General features: G+C 40.9%; 1 protein-coding gene across 3 annotated transcripts in view; it reads left to right on the forward strand.

Moving 5' to 3' along the window:
* Positions 1-1,362: 1,362 nt before the first annotated feature.
* Positions 1,363-13,442, forward strand: part of polr1c (RNA polymerase I and III subunit C) — a 28,311-nt gene continuing 16,231 nt past the window's right edge. The window contains exons 1-3 of one of the 3 annotated variants that reach the window (XM_034239724.1): positions 1,363-1,531; positions 3,759-3,830; positions 5,039-5,146. In XM_034239724.1, coding sequence (XP_034095615.1) covers positions 1,460-1,531; positions 3,759-3,830; positions 5,039-5,146 — 252 coding nt within the window. In that variant the 5' untranslated portion in view covers positions 1,363-1,459. The remainder of the gene's footprint in view (positions 1,532-3,758; positions 3,831-5,038; positions 5,147-13,442) is intronic. The other 2 variants (XM_034239726.1, XM_034239725.1) reach the window with 2 other exon arrangements.

Below are 13,442 nucleotides of genomic sequence, written 5' to 3' on the forward strand. Positions count from 1 at the left end.
CATCCGCCAACACTCTGGCCCCGTCTCAAGTCGGTTAAATTAAATCCTTGCTTCCCTCACTTGCGTCGTTTCCCTGCCTCTAGTCCCTCCCACAAGGGAAGCATGGAGGGACGCAAGGAAACCACGAGAAACAGGGAAATTAGAGCGTCACGTGAAGCGACGTCCGTTTGTGATGACGCTGCACAGCTGATCGTCTGACAGCAGCTCTGTCCCCGTTATTTCACACACCCCCGCCTCTGTTAGTACACATTTACTGACACAAACATTTGTATCATCTGTTGCAGACCCAAATAAATAAAATAAAATAAGATCAAATTCTCAAAAAAGATAAACGCCATTCTTAAAATGTATAAACGAACAATAGTTGGATTAATATTGATTAGAGTGCACAATAGAAATAAAATAATTGAGAGAAGAAAAAGAGATATGTTATCTATCAAAACCCAGTTAGATTAACATTCATTGGATTGCACACTTTGTTTGTTTGTTTGGATATGCAGCACATTAACATTTTAATAGCACTTAATGACTGACTGAATGGAAATGACAATAAATAAAAATGTTAAACGAAAAAAGCGATCATGAAAATGTTTCCAACAAATGAATAAAATGATTTTTGACCACTTTGTTGTTTAGATATATCACATATTTGTAACTAAATGATACATGAATTGAAACAAAACACAGTATAAACTGAGGAGTGACTCCCGTGAGGTTCATGTATTTTCTTCACTCTGCTCTCATGTCAAGAAGCATGAGATCAGTGCATGCACTGCATCGTCCAATCAGTGAGCGATACACAGTAAGGGGGCGGGGCGAGTATCTGAGGATTTCATCGGAGGATGGTCTGGTGGTTCCTCGGTTATTGCTCCTCCATTATCGCTCCTCGCTCCTCGATCCTCGGTCCTCCTGCAGAAATAAGAGCCATGGGACGGTACTCAAGATGGCGCAGACAAATCAACTTCCGGTGAGACCGAGGACCGAGGAGCGAGGAAATGAAAATAGTCGACCTGAGACAGGGCCTCTCTCACATCATTCAAACAATCCCTCAAAACTCACCTTTTCACTCTTGCCTTCAACTCCTAATTAACTAACCCCTTGCCCTTATTCCTTCAAAAATATAATTTATATCTCAAATACAAAGTCATCCTTCGTGACCATAGGTCAACATTAAAGATGTGTGGAGTTTTATTTTAGTTATTAATTTACATTTTTTGTCTTAGAGATGCTGATCTGAAACCGTTGTTACATACAGTTACGGCATTTCCTGTTTCTGCCGGAGAGAGGGGAGTTTGTCCCAAAGCTTGCCGCTGTATTTACTCCCTCCATCTGACAGGAGGAGTGTGTAGGGGTAGGGTGTGGTTTGGGATTGGGGCCGATGTTTAGTTTGGTCCTGCCTCCGTCCCTATAGTGACGCGTCACTGAGCAAGGGGGCGGAGCAGAGTTGGCTACAGGCAAGATGGCGGCGACCATGAGCAACGTGGAAGAAATACGGACTCGAGCTGTACTGGGGGAATTCGGTGTGAAAAATGTAAGTTCGGTTTGAACAAAGTTGTTATGGCAGCAGAGCTTGGTGTGTGCAGGGTGAGAGTCTGAGAGAGAGCCGGTCTGATATACCACACAGCCTCCCTCATTCACCTGTACACACCGGTATATATGTACACACAGATTACACACACACAGAGACACACGCACTAGTGGTACCTGTACTTTACTTGAGGATTTTAACATTGTGCTACTTTGTACTTTTACTCCACTACATCTATTTTACATATTTAGTTACTAGTTACTTTGCAAAATGTACCCTAACCCATGTTATATTAATATTTATGTATTTATTTGAACAAGGACGATGCATATGCATTATGCATTATGCATGGTAATGCTCAGGAAAGAGAAGAGATGATTTATGCCAGATTTGAGCTCATTTCAATCTGCAGGTACATAACAATCAACAAACACTAAAACATTGCATCATCTCTATCGCACGAACAATAATACAACAAGATTAAAGTACAGGTCAATAAAATAGTACAGTTCAAATATAATATTAAAATGGAAAAACTCAGATGATAGTATAATGACTGGTTGCTTAATATCCATTTATTTGCACCATGAGGGAAAGAGTGAAAGTCAGGGCAGGTTTGAAAGCTCAGCTGAAGAATGTTTGATGGCCTCGAACTCTTGAAAGCAGAACAACATTTTTTTTAAATTAGGAGTTTGTATTTGGACCGTATAATTATTAAGTAATTATGAAATAAGTATTATTATAGGTTAAGCTAAACAGTAGTGTATAACGTAATTAAAATAAACCCTGCCTTGAAAAGTGCATTGAACACAGTGATGAATATGCACCAATAATGAAAACAATTATTTATAATAATAATAATCAAAAAATGTCTTGTTTTTTTTAATAAGTAAGACGTGCTTTTACCTTTCGTACTTAAACTATAGTGTAGCGACCCTGTATAGGGTGCTGAGTGTGTCACTCAAGCATCCCCGCCTCTCTGCCAATCACAGAGCTGCACAGTGATGCTGGTCGGGGTGCGGGCCTGTGGTTGGGGGAGCAGAGGGTGGGGAAGTTGTGATGTTGACCCTGCTTTGTGTGTGTGAGTAAAGGCCCTCACACACCAAGCAGTCACCAGAGAACTCGCCGACGCCGCCGTGTTCTCCTGCGTCTTGGCCATGTGTCGCACTGGAACACACCGCAAAGACTTCAGCCGAGCACGTACAAACTGCGCATGCGTGAGTGGCAATAACTCTCCTTACCAGCAGGCGGCGGTAGTGTGTATTCGTCATTCAAAAGAGGCAACAACCGGAAGACAGAGAAGAAGAACAGACTGCGTGATCTAAACAAACAACAAATGCGTTCCATTTTCACTCTCGTCCATCGAAAACATGTTTTGTGCGGTACTGGAGCTATCAGCCATTGGAGTGTTGCTTGTGGAAGACATTCTCAAGCAACCGTTTCGCTTCTCATGCACTGATTCGCTAGCTGAACAGCCAATCAGGGATTTCTTTGTCCGACTGCATGGCCAAATAAGGCGTGTCACGGCCGACGGTGCGGGACACACCAAATTGAGTTAATAATAATAAGTAATAAGTCAATAATCTGAGTTCTTCTTCCAGCTCTGGTTCCATGTATATGGCCCAGTCTTAGGCAGAGAGCATGCTCACACCTGAGAGGGCTGCCATCCGCACAGAAGTCTGTCAGGCACACTTCAGAACCTCCACAAACATGCAAATACTTTAAATCTGTTAAACTGGCTTTAAAAACATCCTCAACAATCCAACAATAAATAAAGTAGTTGGATTTTCTGAATGAATCCCTCAGCTGATATGAGCAGATCAGCCCATATCCTCCACTCGCATGCTCGCAAACACATTCTATCTGATTCTAACTTCCCAAGCTGTTCCTCGAACTGCTCCTGTTCAACGATTTAAAGCATTGAATGATTCAGTTAACTCTACATTACAACTTAATGATTGATGTCCAAAACTGTCAGTGAAACATTTAATTAGAGGAAGAAATTACTAGACAGTTGGTTAGTTTTTAAAAGTGTAAAAAACATCATCCATGAACAAACTACACTGTCATTTAAGGGTTCCTCTACGGGCCCTTGGTGAGCCGCAGGACCTGCTGTGGCCTCTGGCTTGTGAATATTAAAGCAGAGCGTAAATATCTTGTAGTTGAAGTAACTTTAATAAGATCTGAATGGTTGCTTCTTTCTATCTCTTATTGATTGTTTCTGCTTTAGGTCCATTCGTCAGATTTCCCTGGCAACTACCCTGGCTATGATGACACTTGGAATATGCAGACATTTCAAAAGGTATGTCTGTCAGTTTGGATCTATTGGCGCGTTTCCACTGCAGGCCTCGCTCGGTTTGGTTAGGCCTTATTAGGCCCGGCTCACTTTAATGCTGCGTTTCCATTACAGTTTAGGAACTGGGGCAGTTACTATAGTAACGCAGTGTAGGTGGAGCCGTGACGTCATCTTCAATGAGAGCCCCAGAAAAACAACACAGCCGTTAGCTCTTAGCACTCAGAGCTCACAGCTCTTCATATCTGTTCAGAAACTAGACAAAAGTTAAACAAGTACAAACCACAGACTGCCTGTGTCATGGCGAATACAGTCGCTGCTTTATTTATGTCTGTATAGGCCGTTGTTGTGAGTGTGGACGGTCGGAGCATATATAACGTTAGCTTAGCCAAGCTACATTTAGAAAACACACATTTTAAAAAGGTTTTTCGCCTGCCGTCTGTCTGCAGACTTGTCAAAGCATTAATTCATGGTTTTTACTAATCAGTATCAGTATGTTGTTACTTCTGCATCATTTTGAAACATGTATTACAATTAAATCACGGTCAAATATGTTCATCTTGTTGTAGTTGTAGCCCCCTTGCCAGCGATTCTCTCTCTAGTTTAGCATACTCAGCCTGGTTGTTCCTGGCCCTAGAACCACGATTTTACTGGTGAACTTATTTATCCTCTTAGAGAATGAGCAGGACTGACACACACACACACACACAATACTTTTATTTGGTGTGAAGCAGTTGTGGGTAATAAGCACTTTTTATTTTACGTGCATGGTTAACTTTATGGAAAAGCTTTACAATTTGTATATCTAACTTGGGTGTCACTTTGTTTGAATTTTTTTTGTACACACTAATTTCCTTACTAATACCTGTATAGACAGGATTCACAATGTCACTGTCAGGCTACACACTATTTTCGTAGAAACCATAATATGTGTGTGTGTTGGGCATCTTTTTTTTTAAAGTCTTGAACGCACATTCACATGTTTGCACACCGGACCCCTGCAGGGGGGTCTGAGGGGGTTCCATCCCCAGAAGATTCCCTTTTTATGTTTTAACATAAAAACTACGCATTATTGTACTCTCTAAAAATAAAGAAAAAGACAACATTTACCCTCGCAGGAGCAATTCCATTTTATTTGTATCGTTTATGCTGGATTTGAAAAGTGTTCCCTGGGACTAATGTTTGATGCTGAGATGTGTTCTCCTGTCCTGTTGCAGAACTTCAGGATTGACATAGTGAATCTGGAGGAGAACAGCATGGAGTTTGATATGGTGGGGATAGATGCAGCCATCGCCAACGCCTTCAGAAGGATCTTGTTGGCAGAGGTAGGATTTCATTCAGTCATCTCATTTCCATACAACTACATACTTATGACAAACAAGGGTTTTTTAGACGTTTTACACAGTTCAGTGTTTCCCCTATATACAGGTACCAAAAAGGTTTGTTTTGTTATTAAAATAATAATAAGTGGTGACCCTTTTTCAGGGTTCGTACGGGTGCTGGAAATCCTTGAGAATGCTTGAAGTTTTATGAGGTTCTTTCAAGGTTTGAAAAGTGCTTGAATTTTGGGAATGGTGCTTGAATTTGGGATAAAGTGCTTGGAATTGTAAATGCTTTACTTCGCTTTTTAGATTAAAAGAAAATGAAGAAGTCTGAGCGCACTTAATTGCTTCACTTTTACATAAAACAGCTCTGCTGCGGCCTTCCTGCGCTATGCGCGTGACCTGCAAGTGATTTGTGTTACGTGTGACCTGGGCATTCTGATGAGAGTGATATATGACAGTGTGCCAGGAGGTTGCAGTTTCAACAAGTGTTGGCTAGCAGAAGACAAATACAAGCCATGGCTAAGACGAGGGTCAAGCCCACGAGTCAATCCTGCAAAGTTTGCAACAAATAATTTCAGTTGTTCACGATGGGAGAGTCTGCGCTGACGAGCCACATGAAAGGTACGCCGTAGTAGAGCATTTTAGATTAGGCTAACGTTGCATGTTACATTTGTTTAACCTAACGTTAGCGAGCTGAATAGCGAACTCGATGAGGGATAATAATAATTGCAGGGGACAATCATTTCAGAGGAGCGTACCTATGTTAATATATGCGTTACAGTCGCCATCCTGTGGTGTTCAGAGGATGAAGCACTCACTGTTGTAATTCAACCCAGTCTCACGGTATTTCGTGTTATAGTCACGAAATATAATCTATTGATTCGACACAGAACGATTTTAAAAGCAATGTATTTCTACTGGTAGTATGTTTCGTAGTGCTGGGGGGAAACGATTATTTTGAAAACGATTAATCGGGCGATTATTTGATCGATTAGTCGACTAATCTAACGATTATTTTTCTGTTGTTCAATTCATAAAAAACGTAATGTAAAAAAAATTTTTTTCACGATACTGTGTCTCAGGGGATCTTAATATTTAAGAACCTATTAATGTGTTATACCAGATTAACGGAAATAATCTCAGCTAACTGACGATACAAACCATGTTTACCAAAACAAAACACAAGTCTCATAAGAAGCATCTAAATGACCCCTGAGCGAAAAATGCTAACGGACATTGGCACAGAACTCAAGATAAAAGTACCCTTATTACTTATCGTAGCTGCACATACAATATATCCGATTAAAGCTGAGACTCCACAGATTATGTAGGTATATAGTATCATCACTGAGTGATCCGGACTCGCGACAGGGGAAGCAAATACAGTCATCACAACACGTACCTTCACAGAGCTTCTAGGGAGATCGTCTCACCACCGTAGCTGTCAATCTGATCAAAATACGTGTTCAATGGCATTAAAATGAGAAAAAACGCGGCTGAATCGGTTAATCCATAGGTTTTTAACGTCTATGTATAAAAAAATGATTGAATTTATAATCCATAATTCCATTTTATGTAAAAAATCGGAGAGCAAATGCTAGCTGCTAATGGTAGCGACCACAGCTAGCTGCTGCTTCTGCTAGGCTATGCAGCAGTCTCAGTGAGATATAAATATCTTTGCGTTTTGGACTAACTTTAAAATATTCCCATGCTTTTGAAAACCTAGGGCGAGATGTTTTCGTTTGGGGGCTTCGTGCGCAATCCTGTGAGGAGGAGGTGGTAGCCGTTTCAGTCTCTATTGTGTTTGAAGTGCGATTGCGAACTGCTTGTTGCTTTGGGTGACCCACGTGTGTGTAGCGACGCGTCGACGCGGAAATATGTCGTCGACGATATTTTGAAGTCGTCGACGCGTCGCTACAGCACTAATGTTTCGTGCCTAAACCAAATGTGACTTGCTCTATCGAAATCAGTCACATTGACCCGAAGACACATTTTCGTTTGTATTACTGGTCTGGGGGAAGCTCGAGAGGGTGTGTGTGTTTGTTTCCCGGGGAAACACTCACAAGAAACACCGGCTGTTGTTATGCCTACAGTGACGTTAAGTTACTCCGTTCTCCGCTTGTAATTATGCCGTACAAGCTTCAAAGTTGTATTTCTCATCTGAATTTGACGAAACAAGTTTAATATTCTGAAAGCCAATACTTTGTTTATTTGAAACCAAACTGTCCCGGACCCTGTTGTGTTATCTATGATTACTATACGCCTTTACTTCATAATTTCAGCCGGAGGGAGGGGGAGCGGCGCTGCGGAAGAGCAGGGTGTGAATTGAGAGGTGCCTCTCCTTCCCTTTACAAGCTTCAAAAATGTATTTATCGTGAGATTTTGGCAATAACAGTTTCATGTTCTGAAAGCCAAGACTTTGTTTATTTAAAATCAAACAAAACACCCGAACTCTGAAAAACTAGTTTTTTTACACAAATCCACGTTTATTTATTTTTTAAATGAGCCGTTGCGACTTTTGACTGACTTTGATAGAGTGGGTCACAAATAATAACAAATTTAGAAGGAAAACAATATATACAGATTTCAGTATTCTGAGGCACTGAGCCCCATTTCTTTTCCTCACAGACGGCAAAAAAAAGCCAGACATTATACGATTTAAAATAAAAACAATAATCTTGACTTGATATTGAGTAAGAACCATAGACTGTATATATAAAGGTAAGAACTAGGGCCAGGACCCGATTAAAAAAATTAATCTAATTAATTAGAGGCTTTGTAATTAATTAATCGAAATTAATCGCATTTTTAATCACATATAAATATTTGACCTAAGAACAGTGAGAAGCAATTTTTTTCACATGGATTTTAGTATACCATTAGGCGCATTCACACCGCAGTACTTTTCCCACAAAGGTTCATGAGAATTGAGTTCATGAGAACTCTTTGAACCTGGGGGTGCATTAGGCAAATGAAGCCGCTGACGTCACTTCTTCTTCTTCTGCTTTGGGTTTACTGGCAGGCCGCAAACCACTTCACGGCGTATACTGCCGCCCAAAGTCCCCGGCCGGAAGTCCCCGGAGTTGGGGACTGGCTTCAGTAGAAGCTGCTGGGAGTCCCAGCAGCTTCTACTGAAGCCTTCCGAGTAAATCGCCAGAACGCCGACACCTCCTCATCTCCACCGCTCCCATGTTTTATTTTGTGTTGCCATAAGTTAGTCTCTCTGCGTTTCTGCGCTGGGCTAATGCTAATAATGCTAATGCGAGGATAATAAAATGGCGGCTTCACAACACTTTTTGGGAGTTTTACGGGGCGTGGTTTGCAATCCTCCCAGCCAATCAGAAATATAGCTCTTTTCTCACAAGAGAGCCGCACGAAAGTCCCTGCTCTCTAGCAGCTCTCTGCTCTCTAGCAGGGACTTTCGTGGGGGTAAAAAGGTTCTCATGAACTAATTTTAGTACCGGCTCTTTTTGGTGTGAACGCGATAAAAGAGGCTAACGTCCACGCTAGCTTCCACGCTAGCTGCTATATGTTTTGCATTGAGGTGATACTTGAGGCTTGATGTGCTGCGGTGATATGCGAATTCCTTTTTGCATAATTTGCACACAACCGTGCTCTTCCATCCGTCCGTTTTTTTAAAACAACATTTCCCACTGTTGTTCACTGTGGTTTGTTGTTGTCTGAAGTCATGAACGTTAGTTGGTGCTCCAGTATAATCGGTACGCCTGAAACTCATCCAGTGAGAAACGTTCCGCGGTGCAAAAATAAGTGCGATTAAAATGCGTTAATTTTTTTAACGCGTTAATTTTTGTGTTATTAATTCATCTTAATTAATGCGTTAAAGTCCCGGCCCTAGTAAGAACATGTTTTTATGAACCACACAGCTTCCGGTCTTCCAAGACCCGACCGGACAAAAAGACGTGCTGCAGGCACGAAACATACTACCAATAGAAATACATTGCTTTTAAAATCGCTGTGTGACACGAAAAAAATGGGAAAATCGTGTTGATGAACACGATTCAATAGATTACATTTATTTCATGACTATAACACGAAATGCCGTGAGACTTGGTTTCTGTGTGATTTTGTGGCTACATTTCAGGCTAATACGCTACCAGAGGTGGAATAAGTACTCAGATCTTGTACTTGAGTAAAAGTAGAAGTACCAGAGTGTAGGAATACTCTGTTACAAGAATCAATCAAAAATGTTCCTCAAGTAAAAGTAGTAGTTTATTCTTCACTGTCTGGTCACTCATTACTGGATCAGCGAGATGCATGAGATACAGACGGGCTGTCAGGAGAGAGAGAGAGAGAGAGAGAGAGGGAGAGGGAGAGAGGAAAAGAGAGGCTCCGTTTATTTCTCCCGTGTTATTATCCAAAGTTAATGTAAACTTTTTAATAATGTACCTACTATAAGTAGTTTGTTTGAATGTAATAATGATGTTGTTTGTGGAAGCGCATCATTTATTGAAAAATGAATCTGAACTTTTCAATCTGTTACGATTATAAACTGAAGCAATTTAAAAATCAGCCCCATTAACTTAGTTTTAAACATCAGGTGATCACCTGCTGACAGAAACTCTGCTACACAATTCTTATTATTATTATTGAAACATGACCTGTAAGTTCCAAATGTATTCGGTAAAATAAATTATTTCTGGACACTTGACCGGCAAGAAAAAATCCTAGCAGAAACCCTGGATGGAAGGTCGTTTCTCTTTACTGAGTTGAGTGGTTCTTGCCATAATATGGATTACAACAGTAGTCAAATAGGGCTTTCCACTGTGCACTAACCCTACCTCTGCACAACACAACTGATGGCCTCAAACACATTAACCTGTTAAGCCCCATAGCCCTCGCCCGCGGGGGCTACGTGCTTTTTTAATTTTTTCACAAAACTGTGTCTCAGGGCTTCTTAACACTTAACCTATTAATGTGTCATACCCACTTAACGGGAAGAAACTCAGCTAACTGACGATATGAACCATTTTTACCAAAATGAAACTCAAGGGTAATACCAAGCCTCTGAATCAGTGTTAATTTCGTCAACGAAAACTATGACGAAAATTGTTCGTCAACAACCTTTTTTACATGACTAAGACGAGATGATGACGAGCTAAAAATAGATTCTTGATAACGAATACTTTGACGAAATGTATGTATATTTAGTTTTCGTTGACGAGGCGGGACTAAGGTGTTAATGGTGGACTATCGGACATTCAAAATGCAGGAAATTTCCCCCCAATTGTCCGTCTTTTCTGTCAAAATGCATCTTACGTTTCTAACTTGCAATATCATTATTTCCGCTCTCTTCACTCCAGAAGAGCGATCTCCCTGTGTCTCTCTGTGTGCGGGGGAGCGGGGCCTAACAGACACGCTGCAGCGGTACACAGAGATCTGCCGTGGACGGAGCGTTCAGAAGTATAGAGACACTCTACAAGGCACGATGTGGACAAAGCTTGTTTGCCATTAGTGTTTTCGATTTTGTGCGTAATCGAATCGTGAGACCAGTGAAGATGCACAGCCCTAGTCAGGCTGTGCATCTTAACTGGTCTCGATTATCCTGTCTTCGATTCGATATCACGATGCATCACGATTCATACCAATGCGTTGCATCCTCAATTTTCTATATTACTGCACATGGCTTCTTTTTCATCAATGAATACATGCAGTAAATACATATGAACTCCCTTTTTATTATTTAGAAAGTGCTTCAGAAATCAATAACATAAATGTCTTGACATTAATTTATAAACCAAAATAAATCAATTGCATAGCTCTAGCATCCCTATACAGTATCTGTGTGTGAAATTGTTCCATCCTCAAAAACAAAAAACTATACTTCTGCAGTCTAGATGCAGCTTCTAGCTACGGTCTTCTGTTAAAAAAGGACACTGGATGTCCTGAATGTGGCATCACACACTAGGGCTGTGCAATTAATCGTATTTTAATCGCGATTACGATTATGGCTTGCGACGATTATGAAAACAGCATAATTGACAAAATACGATTATTTTGCTGGGTGCGCTTTCGCCCCTCCCTAAAAGCCCACTCGGCCACGTGGGAGTGACAGGTGTTGTGAGTGTTCAGCGCAAGTGAAGATGTCAGAACAAGAGCAGCAACTCGTTAAAAAGAAGGGTAAAATTATTTCCACTATTTGCAAGTACTTTGTCATTACATTTCACATCGCTAAAGATATGTGCCCAGTTAGCACTGTTAGCAACCAGGGCTTTAAGCAACTTGTCAACACGTTGGACAAGCGTTACGCGATGCCGTCTCGGTATTATTTCAGCAGGTCTGCGCTGCCTGCACTATATGACAAATGCCGTGGGGAAGTTGAGAGAGATGTGGCTTCAGCTGATTACTTTGCTACCACAACAGACCTATGGTCTAGCCCAGGGGTGCCCAACCAGTCGATCGCGAGATGTGTCTAAAAATAGAACAACAACATTCTGTTTTATCGTTAATGTCCTGTAACATAATCTTCCTGTACCAGAATAATGCACTTGAACGCATCAAAGCTTTGTGATTGGCCGGCGTCACCCCATGTGTCGGGGCGTGGCTGAGGGTCTTCAGTACAGGTGGCAATATCGTCCCCTGCCTGCGCTCATCTCTGAAACCAGACCATGTCAACAGGCTGGTGTTTCTTGCAAAACATCTTTAAGAGATGACATGAGCAGCCCTACCAGCATTTGCCATGGTGGCCTAAACATTTTTATTTGGTCTTAAATTGTAGTTCAACATTTATTTCCTGTTACTTCTGGACCATGACGGTTGGCCAGCCTTCAACGTTTAACTGAGTGGAATATGTTGAATATGTTTTACCAAAATGTTGGCTATATGTTAAGGAGTTTTCAGTAGGTTGTGACCGTGCACTGCAACATGTTTGATTTCATTTATTTTGGTCTAATTTATTTTTATTTATCATATTAATAATATATGTTTAGTATGGTTTTGGAAGTGCGCTCCAACATATTTGTTGATCTTGTTTATTGGTAAAATATTATTTGTTTTAAAGTTCAATAAATGGTCAATGAATAATCGTCAAAATAATCGTGATATCAATTATTGACCCAAATAATCGTGATTATGATTTTTGCCATAATCGCACAGCCCTATCACACACAGGACTTGAGTCTGAACACAGCAGACAACAGGAGTATTTACAACAGCATATAAAACAAAAATAGTGCATGTGGGTGCACACTGACATTCTCTGTTTTACTGTTACATAAATCCCATGATTGTAGGAGATTAAGTTAGCTTCATTATATCTCAATCAGTGATTAAGTGAATAATAAAGTTTCAGGTCACTATCAGCCTGTCACTCATTATTTTCAGGGCGGGGTTTGGAGTAGCAGAGAGAAGATGGTGATCGCGGAAGCTTTTTCCTCCTGCCTTCACAAACTTTACACACGTATCGTCTGAAAATAGCAAGAGGACATTCATACTCTGCAATACAAGACTTAACTAAATCCACCAAAAACCTGACATGATTGTAACGCCAGTATTTCTTTAAAACATAAATCCCTGTGTCTCTGAGCCGCAGCGACACGGACTGATTCAGAGCGGGTTCTTCTGCTGTTGGTTCTGGACTGGTGTTCTTGTGTTGGTGGATAAAGCAGACTGCTCCGTGTTTGGTGTCGCTGTGCCGCTGTCACGTCTGTTCCCTGATCTCTGCGTCACCGACCGATTTGATATTAAAGTGACAGGAAAAAAAAACGTTATTGTAAAGCCGCGGCCGTAAAATCAGGAAGCAACGTTACTACGCTATAATCGATTATGTTCTGTCACTGCATCGATGCAGAATCGTCCGCATCGCGATGCATCGTAGAAACGATTAATTTCAACACCCCTAGCGTTGACACGAGTAGAGTAGTCTGTCCAAACAGCCGGCCAAAAGGCGCCATATTCAGTCGGAGAAATGCACAATTTTCGACTTCCTTAACTCGTAGCTCTGTTGCCCCAATTACGAGTAACGTTATCACATCAGGTGTGCAGAGGTGTGAGAAGTACTCAGATCTTGTAGTTAAGTAAAACAATGCCATAGTGTAGGAAGAGTTCCTCAAGTAAAAGTATGATCATCAGTATATAGTTAAAGTAGCGACAGTAAAAGTAGTGATTGTTTGATTGGTCCATTTCAGAATAATATATATGATATGTTTTATAATGATTGATCATGAAAGTGTTCTCAAAGCTGATAAAGGTGCAGCTAGTTTGAATGACTTTGTATACTGCAGGGTAGCTGGTGGATTTACTCCAGGTGGAACTAAAGTCTGATTCAACACTTGATTAT

The sequence above is a fragment of the Gymnodraco acuticeps genome, unplaced genomic scaffold (genome assembly GCF_902827175.1).
Source record: "Gymnodraco acuticeps unplaced genomic scaffold, fGymAcu1.1, whole genome shotgun sequence".
In the NCBI taxonomy this organism is placed as follows: domain Eukaryota; kingdom Metazoa; phylum Chordata; class Actinopteri; order Perciformes; family Bathydraconidae; genus Gymnodraco; species Gymnodraco acuticeps.